General features: G+C 51.9%; 6 protein-coding genes across 6 annotated transcripts; 5 read left to right on the top strand and 1 right to left on the bottom strand.

Moving 5' to 3' along the window:
- Positions 1 to 308: 308 nt before the first annotated feature.
- Positions 309 to 2,695, top strand: N7506_002838 (bifunctional K:H/Na:H antiporter NHX1; the record flags this gene model as incomplete). The annotated part of the gene is made up of 4 exons (XM_056952133.1): positions 309 to 351; positions 429 to 458; positions 550 to 699; positions 807 to 2,695. The coding sequence occupies 4 exons, from the start codon at positions 309 to 311 to the stop codon at positions 2,693 to 2,695; spliced, it is 2,112 nt and encodes a 703-aa protein (XP_056813825.1).
- Positions 2,696 to 3,364: 669 nt separating this feature from the next.
- N7506_002837 (putative GABA permease) lies at positions 3,365 to 5,412 on the top strand (the record flags this gene model as incomplete). Its single annotated transcript, XM_056952132.1, has 7 exons — positions 3,365 to 3,455; positions 3,514 to 3,653; positions 3,887 to 4,034; positions 4,092 to 4,624; positions 4,675 to 4,761; positions 4,808 to 5,201; positions 5,258 to 5,412. The coding sequence occupies 7 exons, from the start codon at positions 3,365 to 3,367 to the stop codon at positions 5,410 to 5,412; spliced, it is 1,548 nt and encodes a 515-aa protein (XP_056813824.1).
- Positions 5,413 to 5,690: 278 nt separating this feature from the next.
- N7506_002836 (zinc-dependent alcohol dehydrogenase) lies at positions 5,691 to 6,852 on the bottom strand (the record flags this gene model as incomplete). Its single annotated transcript, XM_056952131.1, has 3 exons — positions 5,691 to 5,737; positions 5,792 to 6,146; positions 6,199 to 6,852. 3 exons carry the CDS (start codon positions 6,850 to 6,852, stop codon positions 5,691 to 5,693), a joined length of 1,056 nt encoding a protein of 351 aa, XP_056813823.1.
- Positions 6,853 to 7,978: 1,126 nt separating this feature from the next.
- Positions 7,979 to 8,526, top strand: N7506_002835 (uncharacterized protein; the record flags this gene model as incomplete). Its single annotated transcript, XM_056952130.1, has 3 exons — positions 7,979 to 8,071; positions 8,100 to 8,247; positions 8,315 to 8,526. The coding sequence occupies 3 exons, from the start codon at positions 7,979 to 7,981 to the stop codon at positions 8,524 to 8,526; spliced, it is 453 nt and encodes a 150-aa protein (XP_056813822.1).
- Positions 8,527 to 8,960: 434 nt separating this feature from the next.
- Positions 8,961 to 9,365, top strand: N7506_002834 (uncharacterized protein; the record flags this gene model as incomplete). Its single annotated transcript, XM_056952129.1, has 2 exons — positions 8,961 to 9,090; positions 9,157 to 9,365. 2 exons carry the CDS (start codon positions 8,961 to 8,963, stop codon positions 9,363 to 9,365), a joined length of 339 nt encoding a protein of 112 aa, XP_056813821.1.
- Positions 9,366 to 10,822: 1,457 nt separating this feature from the next.
- ino80 (chromatin-remodeling ATPase INO80) lies at positions 10,823 to 15,962 on the top strand (the record flags this gene model as incomplete). The annotated part of the gene is made up of 4 exons (XM_056952128.1): positions 10,823 to 11,323; positions 11,388 to 11,870; positions 11,923 to 15,709; positions 15,769 to 15,962. The coding sequence occupies 4 exons, from the start codon at positions 10,823 to 10,825 to the stop codon at positions 15,960 to 15,962; spliced, it is 4,965 nt and encodes a 1,654-aa protein (XP_056813820.1).
- Between the last annotated feature and the right edge of the window lie 738 nt (positions 15,963 to 16,700).

The following is a 16,700-nucleotide window of genomic DNA, read 5'->3' as shown; positions in this document are numbered from 1 at the left end:
ATTACGATAACATATATATCTCTTTACCATACATAATCTTCGGAATGAGCGGGGAATCCCGCCAAATCCCGTCATCCAGCCCTGCCAGTCATCGTATTGTATCGTATGGAACCAAACATGGACAGGCTATCTGTCCGATGCGACTTAAACTCCAAAACTCACTAAAATCGCCCTATCACCACTTTCCCAATTCGCCGCTCACCTTTCCATTCGGATTATGTGTGCCTTGTCTTGGCATTTCAACTTCACGCGAGTGAGCTGCCAGTTATCCGCGCTGGTCCTTGATACCTCCTAAGGCGCGCGCCGTAATGGCTACTCAACTGATGAATGATGCCTTGCACGGCCTGCTCCGTGAGTTGACCCTCCGAGGCTATGTGTCTATCAAGCTTCGTGGAACCTAAAAGCTAATGTGTCTATCTGCTGTCTAGGAAGAGCTGCTGAAGACTCTGATCCCGATGGTACGCCTGCCTAAATCACCCCCCTCTCCTCCCGTGTTGTGGCCGCGCATCGTGATAGAAGGCGGATGTTAACAATAATGGCGGATTGCAGATGCTCCAGAAGCCGGGACGAAAGAGATGTCGAGCTCATGGGCATTGTTCATTATGATCATGCTGCTGATGTTCGCGCTCTTCACAAGTTATATCCTGCAGCAGAAGAAGATCCAAGCTGTGCATGAAACCGTTCTATCGATTTTCGCAGGTACGTTGATCTCTCCTGAAAAGGCAGGCATTCTGCATGCTTTTCCAAAAGCTTGGCCATGCCAGCGCGATTGCGCGAATTGGATTGGTGATGCTGACGTTGATCAGGGATGTTCGTTGGTTTGATCATCCGCCTGACACCCAAATCTACCCTTCAGGATAGCGTCGCCTTCGACTACCAATTCTTCTTTAACCTCCTCCTTCCTCCGATTATTCTTGCCTCCGGATACGAGCTTCACCAAGCGAATTTCTTCCGGCACATTGGCACCATCCTTACTTTTGCGTTCGCGGGAACCTTTATTTCCGCAATCGTTCTCGGCCTAGTCTTGTACCTATGGACACGCATCCCGTTGAACGGGCTGAACATTTCCTTCGTCGAAGCTATATCTGTCGGCGCAACTCTCTCCGCCACAGATCCTGTCACCATTTTAGCGATCTTCAACCTTTACAAGGTCGAGCCGAAGCTGTATACCATCATTTTTGGCGAGTCGATTCTCAACGATGCGATTGCTATTGTGCTTTTCGAGACCGCCCAGAAGTATACCGAGAGCGCGGCTGGAACTCTGACGTTCCTCAACTTCTTTGAGGCCGTTGGGCTCTTCTTGCTTGTGTTCTTTGGTAGCATGGTTGTCGGCATGCTTGTGGGAATTGCGACCGCCCTGGGCCTTAAGTATACCCACGTGCGACGCATGCCCAAGATAGAGAGCTGCCTCATCATTTTGATTGCATACGCCAGCTACTTCTTCTCCAACGGTGTGCATTTGTCTGGAATTGTGTCTCTTCTGTTCTGTGGAATCACTCTCAAGCATTATGCATACTACAACATGTCGCGCCGCACCCAGTTGACCACCAAATATTTGTTCCAGGTGATGGCTCAACTGTCGGAGAACTTCATCTTTATCTACCTCGGTTTGGATCTGTTTGTCGAAGCCAACCTCCAATTCAACCCCTTGTTCATCTTGGTGGCCGTCTTCGGCATCTGTTTGGCGCGCTATCTCGCGGTGTTCCCGCTTTCCAAGGCGATCAATTGGTTCATTCGGTATCGCGCTCGTCGTCGTGGTGTGGAGGTCGCTGATGAGCTGCCATTTGCTTACCAAGCCATGCTGTTCTGGGCTGGTCTCCGCGGTGCCGTCGGTGTCGCACTCGCAGCAGGACTAACTGGAGTGAACGCCCCGGCGCTCCGTGCAACAGTCCTCGTGGTCGTGGTGCTGACCGTCATCATCTTCGGTGGAACCACAGCACGTATGCTCGAGATCCTCGGCATTCGAACCGGTGTGGTCGAAGAGCTCGACTCAGATGATGAATTTGACACAGAAGTCACCCACGGAGGTACCTATTACAAGCGCTCCGGTGCAAGCATCGGCTACACCCCAAGACGCACCGACTCGACCATCCCGCTCGACGGTCTCACGACAGACCCCAATGCCTCACGTGCCGGCCTCGGAGAGAGGGCAGACAGCTACTCAAGCGGTAACAACCGCCGTCCAAGCCCCCCGTACACCCACACGCGCATGTACTCCGCCGCCTACAGCAACAAGGACCAGTCCTGGCGCGACCGCCAATCCGCCGCAACGCTCCTCAACGGTGGTTCTGGCCCCAGCGCTGGCGAAGGCAGCGACGACGAGTTCGGTCTCCCTCCTACGGGTAACAATCACAACCACCCCACCCACCCAGACGAGTTCGACATCGACATCGATGGGATTTCCGACGACGATCTTCCCCCAGCAGCAAATGGTGCTTCGCGTCTCCGACGCTCCCCCTCCCAGCCGCCTCGTCCCGCCAGTGTCCCCTCCCCCAGCGCGGCTGCATCAACCAGTGTCTCTCCCTCCCGCCATGCCCCTGGACTCACTGCCCGCGAGGCCCTACGCGATCTTTTCTCGGGCGGCGCTTCGGGTGACCATGCGGCGTGGTTCCGGCAGCTTGACGAGGACTACATCAAGCCTACCTTGCTGTTGGATCAGTCTAACCACAAGGGACCCGGGCCTGGTGCTGTTTAATTGATACCTTGATATGTATATCTAGCGTTTGCTGATTCCTTGAGCATTGCGATATGGGGACTTTTTCTTTTTGCCTTGCTTTGCAATGGTGAGGCTGAATGTGTCTTTTAATGACCCTGTGTAAACGAATTCCAATCCGAATCAACATTTCTTCAATTTGAAATTTTCCCATTTAGTCAATTGTAAGCCTGTAAGCCCTTGAACAGCCCTGGGGTGCTCATCTTTTCAGTTCACGTTCATGTTCCGCTCATTCCGAGGTCTTGGAAACGCCCAGGGCTAAGCATCCGTGTCTCGTTATCGCCCACTAGCAATAGATCTAGCTATCTCCCGCAGGCCATGCGGGGATGGCGTATCTTTTACTCGATTGGTCCTCGAGCCAACATGTCCCGTTTGAAATGGTCCTGCATACTCTCTTTCTCGGGGAAAATGCCGCCAGCTTATATCGCGTACCCCTCAGTTTGGAGATAGCTGAATGGACTCGTTTCGGACTAAGATTCGGGGCTTAGCATTGATCCAAAAGCTTACTCAAAACGCTTATCTCCTCTCAGACTATTATTTAGAGGCCTCGCACTGTCTTCCCAGGTTATTTTTGTTTTGGCTTGTTAGCATTCTTCATGCAAGATTGTACATTCAAATCATTCAACCCTAACAACAGCTTTATCAAACACCATGGAGAAAATCACATCACAAAAAAGCAAGAGACGGGAGTCTATAGCTACAGGTCATGTCTCGCTTCAGGCTGGAGATAATGAACTCCTCGGTATGTACTCCGTAGCTAATGCGACATTACAGAGTCCAATGGCTAATTGAGTTGATAGCGACACTGGGGTATAAACAGGAATTGAGACGGCACTATTCAACCGTACAGATCTTTGCCGTTGCTTTTAGTATCATGGGTCTCTTGCCCTCCATCGCATCCACCTTGTCATTTTCTATGCCCGCTGGCCCGGTGGGAATGGTATGGGTATGGGATCTTTCATCTCGAGGCATTGGCCAAAAATATGGAACTGAAAACTGACTGGCTCTAGGGTATGTTTTGATTCGTCTTTCCACGCCTGATGTACCTGGGCAACTTTTAACATACGGTCAGGGTGGTTGGTTGCAAGTTGCTTCATTTTCATCGTCAGCCTAGCAATGGTGAGAAATCTACATCGATGAGCACTGTCCGTTCACTAACTCCAATGACCGAAGGCCGATATAGCCTCCGCAATGCCAACGGCCGGCGGCCTATACTTCTGGACTCACTACTTCGCCGATGAGAAGTGGAAGAACCCACTGAGCTTCCTAGTTGGCTATAGCAACACAATCGGACTAATCGGCGGAATCTGCTCTATCGACTGTAAGAAACCTTCCCCAAGCCAAACCCTGTCTCCAAAATCTAACACCCGTCCACAAGATGGATTCGCCAACATGCTCCTCTCGATGATATCCCTAGCCAGGGACGGCAACTGGTCCGCCACACGACCAGTCATCTACGGCACATACGTAGCAACCGTCTTCGCACACGGCTTCATCGCCATCTTCTTCGGCCGTATAATGCCCAAGATCCAATCCGTCTGTATTTTCCTCAACATCGCCCTGGTCCTCGCTACCGTCATCGCCTTACCAATCGGTAAAAAGCACAATAGTCCACCCGTCAATCCGGGCTCCTACGTCTTCGGTGATATAGAGAACCTCACTTCCTGGCCCACGGGCTGGGCATTCATGTTAGCGTGGCTGTCACCCATTTGGACAATTGGGGCTTTTGATTCGTGCGTGCATATGAGTGAGGAGGCTACGCATGCGGCGCGCGCGGTGCCGTTGGGGATTATATCTTCTGCTGGGCTTTGTGGGATCTTGGGGTTTGTTTCTTTGGCTGTTATTGCGGCTTCGATGGATACGGATATTGATGGGATTTTGAATTCGAAGTATGGGCAGCCCATGACGCAGGTTGGTTTTTTTTTCGTTGATTTGTTTATGTGTATTTGCTGACAAGGGAGATATACTATGATGCTCTTGGGAAGAATGGTGCGCTTGGCTTCATGGCTGTTGTTATGATTGTCCAGTTCTTTATGGGACTAAGCATTGTAAGTTATTGCAGACGTTCAGCGGGATCTCATTGACGTGTACAAGGTCCTAGCCGCCTCTCGCCAGAGCTGGGCCTTCTCGCGCGATGGCGCCCTTCCATTCTCGTCATTCTTTCGCAAAGTGAGCCAGCGAAGCTTGATGCGGTATCAGCCTGTCCGCATGGTTTGTGGTGTGGTGGTTTTGGCGGCTATCATTGGTCTCCTCTCACTGATCGACAATACTGCTGCCAATGCTCTTTTCTCTCTGGCTGTGGCTGCTAACGATCTCGCTTGGCTAACGCCAATCCTGGCTCGTCTGGTCTGGGGTGGTGATCGGTTTGTGCCAGGTGAGTTCTATACGGGGAAATATCTCAGTAAGCCCATTGGCTGGATTGCGGTTATCTACATGATTTTTGTCATTGTTTTGAGTATGATCCCTACCGAAGGTCCTAATCCGTCAGGTGAGTTATTTCGCCTCTCTCTTCCTCAAGGCTTGATTTTGACGTGCTCTTTGTAGCGGGGAACATGAACTATACCGTTGTTATTAATGGTAGTCTGTGGGTAGGGGCACTGCTTTATTACTATGTGCATGCGAGAAAGACGTTCAAGGGACCGCAGACGACTGTCAGTCCGGAGGCTGAAGGCAAGGCTATGGATAAGGCTGTTCATTGAAGTTTGAACATGAGCCCTGTGTAGTGTGGCCGAGGCTTGCAGATGGCTTTGGCCGGCTTGTTATCCTTTTGAGTGATTTGCTTGGTTTTTACTCATGTGTACTACGTCATCTGTTTAAAGAGCATGTAGATAGTGATACAAAGATGGGATTTGATTTCTCGCTAATGCCCTCATAGGGCTCAGAAACATGTCAAAAAGAAACATTAATACCTCGTCTTGAGCTCCGAATTAGATCACGCCGACTCCTGTCTTGCAAGGGGCAAACATAAGCAATGCATCTATTCTGGGATCTCAAGGACGTAACGACCGGCAATCTTGCCTTGCGCTGTTTAGACCGGTTAGCGTATGATCATATTTGACTGAAAGAAAGGCAACGTACCCATGAGCTCAAACACCTCCGGCAGCTCCTTGAGAGGAACAGTCTTGAAAGGAGCCTTGATCAGCCCGCGAGCATAGAAGTCCACGGCCTCAACGCCATCTTGGCGGTTACCGACGTAGCTGCCCTTGATGTTGATCATCTTGACCACGGTGTCGAAAACCGGAGCTTTGAGCGATGCACCTGCTGGCAAACCGATTGCAACAATGGCACCGCGAGAGCGAGCGTATTCAACAGCCTGCTGGAAGGGCTTCTCGGCGACAGCAAGTAAAAGCACAGCGTGGGCTCCCAAGCCGCCAGGTGTAGCGGCCTTCACGTCCGCAACAAGATCCTTGCTCTGGGTGAAATCGATGTATGCCTAAATCAGTCAGACCATTGATCACGTACCATGCTCATACTGATAAACTTACTTCGGCACCAAGCTGCTCGCACATGGCCCTCTTCTCTTCGCCGCCGTCAATAGCAATAACGCGCAGACCCATGGCCTTGGCATACTGCTGAGCAAGAGAACCCAAGCCACCACCAGCACCAACGATAGCAACCGTCTGACCAGGGCGCGCACCAGACTCCTTGAGACCCTTGTAGACAGTCACACCCGCGCACAGGATAGGCGCAACACCATCGAGAGGCACCTCCTTCGGCAGCTTCGAGACATGAGCAGCCTTGGCGACGGCATACTGCTGGAAGGTTCCGTCAACGGTGTATCCCGACAGCTCGGCCTCGGGACACAGAGGCTCGTCGGCGGTCTTGCAGTATTCACAAGCGAGGCAGGAGCCATTCAACCATTTGATGCCGGCGTGGTCGCCAATCTCGATGCCGTGGGCGAGCTCGCCTTTCGCAACGACGATTCCGGCTCCCTCGTGGCCGCCGATCAGAGGGTAGGGCTTGAGTGGGAGGGGCCAGTCGCCGTTGAGAGCGTGGAGGTCTGTGTGACAGACTCCGGTGTACTTGATTTTGACGAGGACATCGTCGGGTCCGGGCTTGGGGACGGGGATTTGTTTGTAGACGGGTGGTCCGCCTTTCTGCTCGATTACCTGGGCCCACTGGGTATCTGGGATGGTCATGTTGGAAGTTGGAGGGATAATGTAGATGGAGATGGAGATGTGGAAGTGGATGTAGAAGTAGAAATCCGAATTGGTGGGGAAGTTACAAAGTGAAGTGAGAAAAGAAGGATGTCACACAAAGTCAATGGACTTTTTATACTTTGTGGGTATTGCCTGATATCTTTTCCCTGGCATCCCACTCGCGACATCCCATCCCAGCCGGTGTGCCGGAGATGTGGCGGTCATTTCTGATGTCAAGAGAGCTTTCGGCATCGGTCTCGCTCCGGTCGTGTTCCGCGTCCCTTGTTCCTTGTTTGTGACCTAGTTGAGACGGTTTGTACCTCAGGGTATTTCCTCAACGGGCTGCATCTGCATTCCCTGTTGTCCCTATTTGGGGTAACGGACAGCTCCCTCTCAATCTTACTTGCAGATAACATGAACATGCTCATATGTACCCCTCATTTGGGGTCAACGTGTTCATACCCTTGACGTTGTGGACAAAAGTTCGATTGCAAAAGTTGGGAGTGGACGACGTCACCATCCTGTTGGGACACGGTTATCTCCGAGCATCAGACCATACCTGGCTACACTTGAGGCTTTGACTGGAGATGTGTTCAGCCTCGTGTTAAATGCCAATAATCAGATCCAATTGATAGAGTGATTCTATAAGGTCCTCAGATCTACTTCGTATGGATGGGCCACCTTGGGGGAATCGCGGGATTTGATGTCGTTGCCAAGCTTTCAGTCCACAACATGACATATTTGGTCTCCTCCCCCTCTCGCATCAAGATACTTGTGATACAGAGCTCTTGGAAAGGAATCTCAAGCACATACAAGCCCCAGCATAGAACAAAGTGAGAGTCTTAGGGATTTCGTCAACAAAGAGTGTTCGACTAATCGACCTACGGAAGGGATGCCTATCGGATGAAGACTCTCTTGAAGGAGAGCGCGCAATTGTTTTCATCAAGAAAGTCCTGTCGCTCCGACAATCATTTTGAATACGATATGATTTACACCAGCAGGATTGAGACTTGATGCGGTCGCATCACGACCCGCACACGCCGGCAGGCTCCCCGCGCTAAACCGACCGCGACTGATCACTCCACGTTTGCCCAACTACACCAATTCAAAAGATGCGCGTAAAATCATGCCCATAACAGTGAAAGAACTCGAGGAGACGCCTCTCGGCAACACTCTCATTGGCTTAACTGAAAAGACACTTGGCGAGGTGTTCAAATCGGTCTGCGCGAAAAGAAGCCGAGAATCAGCTGCTGCTGGCATTCAGTGCTGATTCAACTGCCAGCCAGGCCACTGGTGCCGAGAAGAGCTCATCTCGAAAGACAACAGTGCCACGATATGCCCTATGTGGCAATTGCAAGGAAGATTTCGACGTTACGGCCAATACAGACAAGAGTTGTCGATCATCCGAGTATGAGCAAAACGATCTACGGTCTATTATACATGCTAATATGATTTATCACAGGCTTCAGTGAGGCCGACCAAGATTCGCATCTCTATGAGGATCTTGACGACTGGATGGAAGCGGATACTGAGGAGAATCGCGAGGAATGGCCTGAGTGTTTCATTTTCCTCTGCTGTGAAGAGAACCTCGGAGATAACCCCCATGGATGCAAGGTTGATTTCCATCGGCGGCCAGAGCCAAGCAACAGGTTCAAGAGGGCGCGAGTGGCATAAGTTAGGGTTCTCCTAGTATCAAGCCTCCGGACATGACATCCATGGTTGTAAACAGGAGCAACCAAAAGACAAGACCTCGGGACCCATTTAGTATGCCGATCTTGAATATATAAGCGATGAACAGCATAGGCTACAAGTAGATTGTAGGGGAGAGACTCAGCATAGAAGTAACCCAGAGACGGCGCAAACATGATTATTTATGGGCCTCGTGTCCACCTAACATCATTCACCCCGCGTTGTTTACCTGCCCCGAACCAACCCACCCATCTGTCAACACCATGCCCACTCCAAATGAAACCAAACATGTATCCAAGGATACACCCCTTGATCGCGCGATTGCTCAATCATCCGACTCCGTGATCCGGGCAACTCTTAAATCCGTCTGCGCGCAAAATGAGGAGGCGCGCAAAATAATCTAAAGCCAGCTCCTGGTGATGCCTACGGACGCCCCAAAAGGCTCAAATCTTCCCAAAACACCAGTGCCTCGCTACGCTATATGTGCTTTCTGCGAGAAAGAGTTCGATGTGACACTCAATACAGAGAAAAGCTGTCAATACCACCCAGGTAAGCAAGTTGTGTGAGGTCTTCACCGGTTTGATCTCGTTATATATCTCAACTAAAACACAATAGCGGAGCCTGAGGGTACTGGCTCAGACCTTGAGGTCGACAATTATGGTGAATTTGAATTGGAGCCTGAGGATCTACAAGAAGATTTTCCGGAATGCTTTACGTTCGAGTGCTGCGGTGGAAATATGAGAGATGATCCTGATGGGTGTGTGGTGGACTTTCATCGTGAGGAAGTTTCTAACAAGCCGACGAAACGGGCGAGGGTGAATTGATTTGAAGTTAGCCATAGCCATAGCCATAGTCATCTGATGAGCCATTACCAGATTGGAACTTTGGAAATTCCAAAAGATATCAGAGGTTACTTCCAGGGCTTTTATGGCATTAGCACGGAGTAGTGTTGGTGTTCGCCTAGATCAGTTCCATGGTTTAAGTGGTTTGTGTGGTTTGTGTGGTTTGCACCGTTTGCACCGTTTGCATGGCTTGGCGTGATGCTTCGAAGATCCCAAAGTTTGGGGAGAGCGGAGAAGTTGGCCTTGGAAGGAAGCTCATAGCTGGATACTTTACTCAGCCCATATAGGTCCAGTTCATTTGCTTTCTGTGATCATGTACACCTGCCCTAACCAATAAGATATATGTCTGCAGTATATCAAATGTAGAGAACACTCTGGTGGACCCTTCCAAGGTTCCAACGAGATAAGGACCTAGAGGAATGAGTAGAGCCGAGATGGCGGAGCTCACCTGGTATTTCTACGTGGCCGGATGTGAGCAGCACGGTGAAACACACAGGAGATCCGGCCTGGGAGTCCGCTTTGGTCTCGTTTGTTAGTCCGAGCTTCAGGTTGGCGTTGAGCTGAATGTAGATTCGCTCGAACTAAGTACGGAGCCCCCAACTCTGTGATTTCCACAGATCCACGTGTCAAATTCGGTGAACCAAGCCAAGCACACGAACGGGGTCAAGAAGAGGAAGATGTATTGGAGGAGTATCAAGGATGAAACACCCCGTAGAGGACATGGCCAGCTCTGTGGTCACTCACCACCCACCGAAGGGACGGGGTGTTCATATAGCGAGATCGGAGGCGAGAGAATAGATTAGAGGAGAGGATGATAGACATCAAAGAAGAGATAATTAAGATAACAGTAAAAGAACATACGTCGCTGGTAGAGTAAAGAGAAAAAGTGAAAAGAAAAAGTAGAAGACAATACACGACGACAATCGGATCGAAGGGCCGCAGAGGCGAAAGGGACGAGAAGAGATGGGATGAGAAGTCACGAAGCAAACCGAAATTCCCCCCCCCAAATGACCCTTTCGCCCATTCCCTCGACTTTATTCATTCCCCAACTGCCCATATTCATCATCATTCTGTCTTTTTTCCTTTATTGTGCAATTTACTTATTGTCAACCTTCTCATCTTCACCTCCCCCTGCATCAGCTCCGCCTAGACCCGCGCATTCTCTTTGGGCTCGGGAACTTCTCCTCTGCATCCTCCCACCACAAACGAATCCATCCTTCCATCAGGTATTTATGTCTCGCTTTCTTCCTTTATCACCCTCATCCATCGCCCTACACCCCGAAACCGATACTGACGTCGCGTCAGGCCGTTGAGCCCCCTTCGTGTCTAGGTCTTGCCCGGAGACTGGAGACTCCCGGTCTCTCCTGCACCAATTCACCTGAGCCAAGCTTGATTCCAATCCTCGACGCGCCCAATCCTCCCCGGGGACCGCGGCCACCATGTCGGGCGCTCCACCGTACAACGGCCAGTCTCCGACGCAACAGCAGCGGTATCCGGCCTACACCTCGCCCAGCAAGAACTCCTATTACCCCAATGAGCAACCTCAGCAGTATCATCAGCATCCACCTCAGACTCCCCCTGCCTTCCCTCCCGTCGCGCGGAGCCCGCACTTTGCGCACGCGTCCCCGATGCCGGGCAGTCTACCGCCGCCCTTGAATGGCGCTGCGCCACACCAATCTCACCCAGACCAGTCGCAATATCCAGGACACCCACCAGCCTCGCAGCTCCCACCACTTGCGCGACCATACTCCAGCTCGGTGATGGCGAGCAACGGCGCCTCACCCTACGCAACGCCGCACGGCCACCCGGCCGGTCACCCAGAGGGTCATGCGCAATCTCCCACCCGGGAATCTCAATCCCCATACCGTATGCGAGGCAACGGCGCTGGATACGGTCCTTCCATGGTGCGGGAGCAAAGACCTACGTCGCCCCAGGAAACGGTACGCACAATCTGCAATATCCCCCACTGGTGCTATGTTTACTGATCAATTGTTCGCCCTACAGAAGCCTGCTCGGGCAGCCGATCCCATGTCTTTCGCCAGTATCCTATCTGGCCCATCGGATGAACAGCCTGCGAGAAAGCCTTCTCCTGCGCCCACCTCATACTCCGTCCACACACCGCATGCTCCTCCCTCCTTTGACCACCGAAATGTAAACCATGGACCTGCGCCTGGAGCGCTGTACCCCAAGTCTGAGCACCGTTTTGCGCACGACAAACGCATGGAAAGCCCCCGAGGCCTACCCGCCACCAATGGGTTCTCTAAACCAGAGGCAGAGTACCACGCCCCAGTTCCTCGGCCACCGCTGCGAAAACCCTTCCCACCTGGCGTCGATCTTGAGCAGGTCAACCGTGCTGCAGCTGAGATCGATCAAGCCGACAAGAGTGATATTGAGGATCCTGCATTCGGTGCTGAATTGGAACGATACAAGCATAAAAGCCACAAGCGGTCGTTGGAGAGTAGTAGAGCAGAGCAGATCCGACGCAAGGTATGTTCGAGACTGGGATTGGGGTTCAAGATCTATACTAACAACAGTTCAGCGCCGCCGAAATGAGTTCCTTGTCGACCTAGGTAGATCCTTCGAACGACAGGTCATCTTAGGCAGCGAACGGTTCAGAACTCTCAATGAAGGTGCTGTTGTCGCTGAAGTCCAGCAAAAGGAGGTTCAGGACGAAAAGGAGCGCAAGAAGGATATGCAACGCAAGCGCCGTCGCGAGAACACCGTGCGCCAAGAGATGCAGAAGAAGCTGGAGGCCGAGCGCAAAGCCGACAAAGCGCAGGAGCCCGGCGAAAGACTTAAATTCTTGCGTGAAGCCGAGCGAGCACAAAAGAAGATCCGCACCACCAAGCGCGCCCTGGAAGGAGGCGATGGCCAAGATGAGCTTGGTGAGGTCACTCCACTCGCTCCCAACCTCGAAGGTGGCACGACAAGCTCGTTCGCAATTGGCAACGACGCTGCACGACGCCGGTCCGGTCGCGCTGGTGGCCCTGTCACTCGTCCCAAGAAGTCCAAGGAGCAGAAGCAGGCCGAAAAGGATATGGCGGAAGCCGCCTGGAATGCTGGGCTCGATGATGACCTCTACCTCACTCCAAGTGGCCGGAGAGACGCTCCTCTCTCCAAGGAGGGTACTCCCATGTCCCAGCTTCACTACGACAGCAAGGGCTACAACCAGATTTACGATCAGATTTGGCGCGATATTGCGCGCAAGGACATTCCCAAGGTTTATCGCATCAAGAGCACATCACTATCCACCCGCCAGGAGAATCTGCGCAAGACAGCGCAGCTCGCCAGCAAGCAATCGCGCAAGTGGCAGGAGCGCACAAATAAAAGCACCAAGGATACACAGGCTCGAGCCAAGCGTGCTATGCGTGAAATGATGACCTTCTGGAAGCGCAACGAGCGCGAGGAACGTGATCTGCGCCGCGTGGCAGAGAAGCAAGAGCTGGAATCCGCCAAGAAGGCAGAGGCCGACCGCGAAGCCAACCGACAAAAGCGCAAGCTGAACTTCTTGATTTCGCAGACTGAGCTGTACTCTCACTTCATCGGGCGCAAGATCAAGACCGACGAGGCACAGGGCGACGCGGCCGTTGCCACCACTGGCGAGACGGTTCAGCCTGGCAAGCCTGATGCGCACACGGTCAATATTCCCGACAGCGTCGCTAATCCCAATGCTAAGACTACTGCGTTCGAGGACCTTGATTTCGACGCGGAGGATGAAACCGCACTGCAGCAGGCCGCTATGGCCAACGCTCAGAATGCCGTGCAGGAAGCCCAGGACCGTGCCCGTGCCTTCAATAACCAAAAAGAGGGAGACAACATGGCTGCGTTTGATGATGGAGAGATGAACTTCCAGAACCCAACCAGTCTGGGTGATATTGAGATTTCTCAGCCTACCATGTTGAATGCCCAGTTGAAGGAATACCAGCTTAAGGGTCTTAATTGGCTTGTTAACTTGTATGAGCAGGGTATCAACGGTATCTTGGCTGATGAGATGGGTCTTGGTAAAACCATCCAGTCTATCTCTGTGATGGCCTACTTGGCTGAGTTCCACAACATCTGGGGTCCCTTCTTGGTTATTGCGCCAGCATCCACCCTTCATAACTGGCAGCAAGAAATCACAAGGTTCGTGCCAAACATCAAGGTCCTGCCTTACTGGGGTAATGCCAAGGATCGTAAGATTCTGCGAAAGTTCTGGGATCGCAAGCACATCACATACAACCGCGACTCCGAGTTCCACGTTCTCGTTACCTCTTACCAGCTTGTCGTTCTGGACGCACAGTACTTCCAGAAGGTCAAGTGGCAGTACATGATTTTGGACGAAGCTCAAGCAATCAAGTCTTCTTCTAGTTCGCGTTGGAAGAACCTGCTCGGCTTCAGTTGTCGCAATCGTCTCTTGTTGACCGGTACTCCGATCCAGAACAACATGCAGGAATTGTGGGCTTTGCTTCACTTTATCATGCCTACTCTGTTCGATTCACATGACGAGTTTAGCGAGTGGTTCTCCAAGGACATTGAATCTCACGCACAGAGTAACACCAAGCTCAATGAAGATCAGCTCAAGCGTTTGCATATGATCCTGAAACCCTTCATGCTGCGTCGTGTCAAGAAGAACGTGCAGCAGGAACTCGGCGACAAGGTTGAGAAGGATATCTTCTGTGACCTGACATACCGTCAACGCGCCCTATACGCGAATCTGCGCAACCGTGTCAGCATCATAGATCTGATCGAGAAGGCCGCCACCGGCGATGACACTGACAGTAGTACACTGATGAACTTGGTTATGCAATTCCGAAAGGTGTGTAACCACCCCGACCTCTTCGAGCGCGCGGAAACCAAGTCGCCTTTCTCCGCTGCGTCTTTCGCCGAAACCGCCTCTTTTGTGCGTGAAGGAAACTTTGTCGATGTCCGCTACTCGACACAAAACTTGATCAGTTATGACCTGCCACGTCTTTTGTGCAGTCCCGAGGGACGTTTGGATCTCCCTGGCTCCAAAAACCCTCGCGCTGGCTTCCAAACGAAGTATCTTTCTCAGCTAATGAACGTGTGGACGCCCGAAAACATTCACAAGAGCGCACGTGACGATGGTGCCTTCTCATTCTTGCGTTTCGTCGATACTTCCCCAGCAGAAGCAAGTGAGATCGCTCGACTTGGTGTGTATGAGCGCGCGGAGCGTCGCCGTAGCAAACCAAACCGACTTTCTGCCTTAAATGTCATCTATGATGAGAGTGATGATTCTAAGAACTCGGTATTGTCACACTCGATGTTGAACATCGTTGATCGTAATGATCGCCAGGCTGTGCGTGACATCGCCGTTGAGGGTCGCATGAAGGATTTGATGACCGTTTCGCGTTCGGCTTCCGAGAGACAGGGTCTCCAGTTGATTGAACCCTGCGCTGCCCCCAAAGCCTCGGCTCCCCCGATTACAATGTCTGCCTCTTGTCAGCAAGCACTGCGAGAATCCAACCGTGACCTGTTCAATGCGTCTGTCCGCCAAGCACTGTCTGGTAACCACACCCGGCAGCTCGAGATGGAGATCCTCGCCAAGAAGCTGGACCCTGCACCCTACTCCCACCCGCCGATGCTTCCTGCGCCCGGCTCACTCAAGGGACGCTACAGCCACATCGAGGTTCCATCGATGCGTCGCTTCGTAACAGACTCCGGCAAGCTGGCCAAGCTGGATGAGCTCTTGCGCCAGCTCAAGCCCGGTGGTCACCGTGTGCTTCTGTACTTCCAGATGACCCGCATGATTGATCTGATGGAAGAGTACCTCACATACAGGAATTACAAGTACTGCCGACTGGACGGAAGCACCAAGCTGGAAGACCGTCGCGACACAGTCTCCGACTTCCAGTCCAACCCAGAAATCTTCGTGTTCCTGCTCTCCACTCGTGCCGGTGGTCTCGGTATCAACTTGACGGCAGCCGACACAGTCATCTTCTACGACTCCGATTGGAACCCCACCATCGATTCGCAAGCTATGGACCGAGCCCATCGTCTAGGTCAAACCCGCCAAGTCACCGTCTACCGTCTCATCACACGCGGAACCATCGAAGAACGAATTCGCAAGCGCGCCTTGCAGAAGGAAGAAGTGCAGCGCGTCGTCATCACAGGTGGCGCCTCTGGTGGAGTCGACTTCAACACTCGCGCCCGCGAGAACCGCACCAAGGACATCGCCCTCTGGCTCGCCGACGACGACGAAGCCGAACTCATCGAGCAAAAGGAGAAAGAAGCCATTGAACGCGGCGAGGCTCTCGGCGCAAAGGGTGGCAAGAAAGCTGCCCAGAAGCGCAAGCGAGATCTCACGCTCGACGACATGTACCATGAAGGTAAGCTTCTTTCCGTCCCCCAATCTCCTTTCAATCCCAATACTAACAAAAACTTACAGGCGAGGGTAACTTTGACGACGCCAGCGCTAAACCTTCCGGCGCCGCGACCCCTGCTGAAGAACCCGTCGAAACCCCCTCGTCAACACCCGCTAAACGTGGCCGTGGCCGCGGTCCCGGTAAAGGAACCTCGAAACGAGCTAAGACTACCAAAGAGCGTCTTCGTCTGATCGACGGTGACGGCGGCCTTGATTAATTACATTTTTTTCTTCTCAACTAATGCAAAAACCCCGGGGGCGTTCATTTCAGCTTTTCTCTCTGCCTTTGCTTTGGCTTTTACTCTCTTCTTTTTCCCTTTCTACTCCGTTGTCTTTACTGGTCTTGCTGTGTTTTTTTCTTTCTCTATGTTTCTTTTCTTTTCCTTTCTCTTGTCTGGCAGATACATGAACTGCTCTGTATTATCATACAAAATCCCCTTGATTCGGTTGATTTTTTTTTTTTCTTCCAAAGAAGACTGATTGTGATGCAAGGATGAAAAGATGTTTCTACGATAGACTTGGTTCTGGCTGTGGTATCGGTCGTGCTGAGTCTGGAGTGATGGTCTGGCGAGTTTCGTTTTCTTCTTTTCTTTTCTTTTCGTTCTACATTGTTCTTTACTTCCATCTCCTTTTGGCTGTTTTGTGCTTTCGATGTTTAAAAAGGCGCAACTTTCAATTTAGTTATGAGTGTCAAATGGATTGATTGATATCATGGCTTCTCAGTTTCCGTGATGCAGCTTTCGATCATATCGTAGTGAGGATTGCAGGTCTTTTGACAGTGTGGATCCTAGGACCTGATTCATGAACGATAGACTACCTCATCCCCATGACTCCATGTCCCAAATGCAGTTGTACAAATCAAGTCGACGATGCTCCGAGCCCGGTATCGACGAAGATATTCGGCGCATTGCGTGGAAGACGTTTCTGCCCAGCCTTTCAGAAAGAGTCTTTGATCG

The sequence above is a fragment of the Penicillium brevicompactum genome, assembly GCF_028827555.1.
Source record: "Penicillium brevicompactum strain IBT 35665 chromosome Unknown utg000002l_segment0_segment0, whole genome shotgun sequence".
Classification (NCBI taxonomy): domain Eukaryota; kingdom Fungi; phylum Ascomycota; class Eurotiomycetes; order Eurotiales; family Aspergillaceae; genus Penicillium; species Penicillium brevicompactum.
This window is presented reverse-complemented; position numbering and strand designations above follow the sequence as displayed.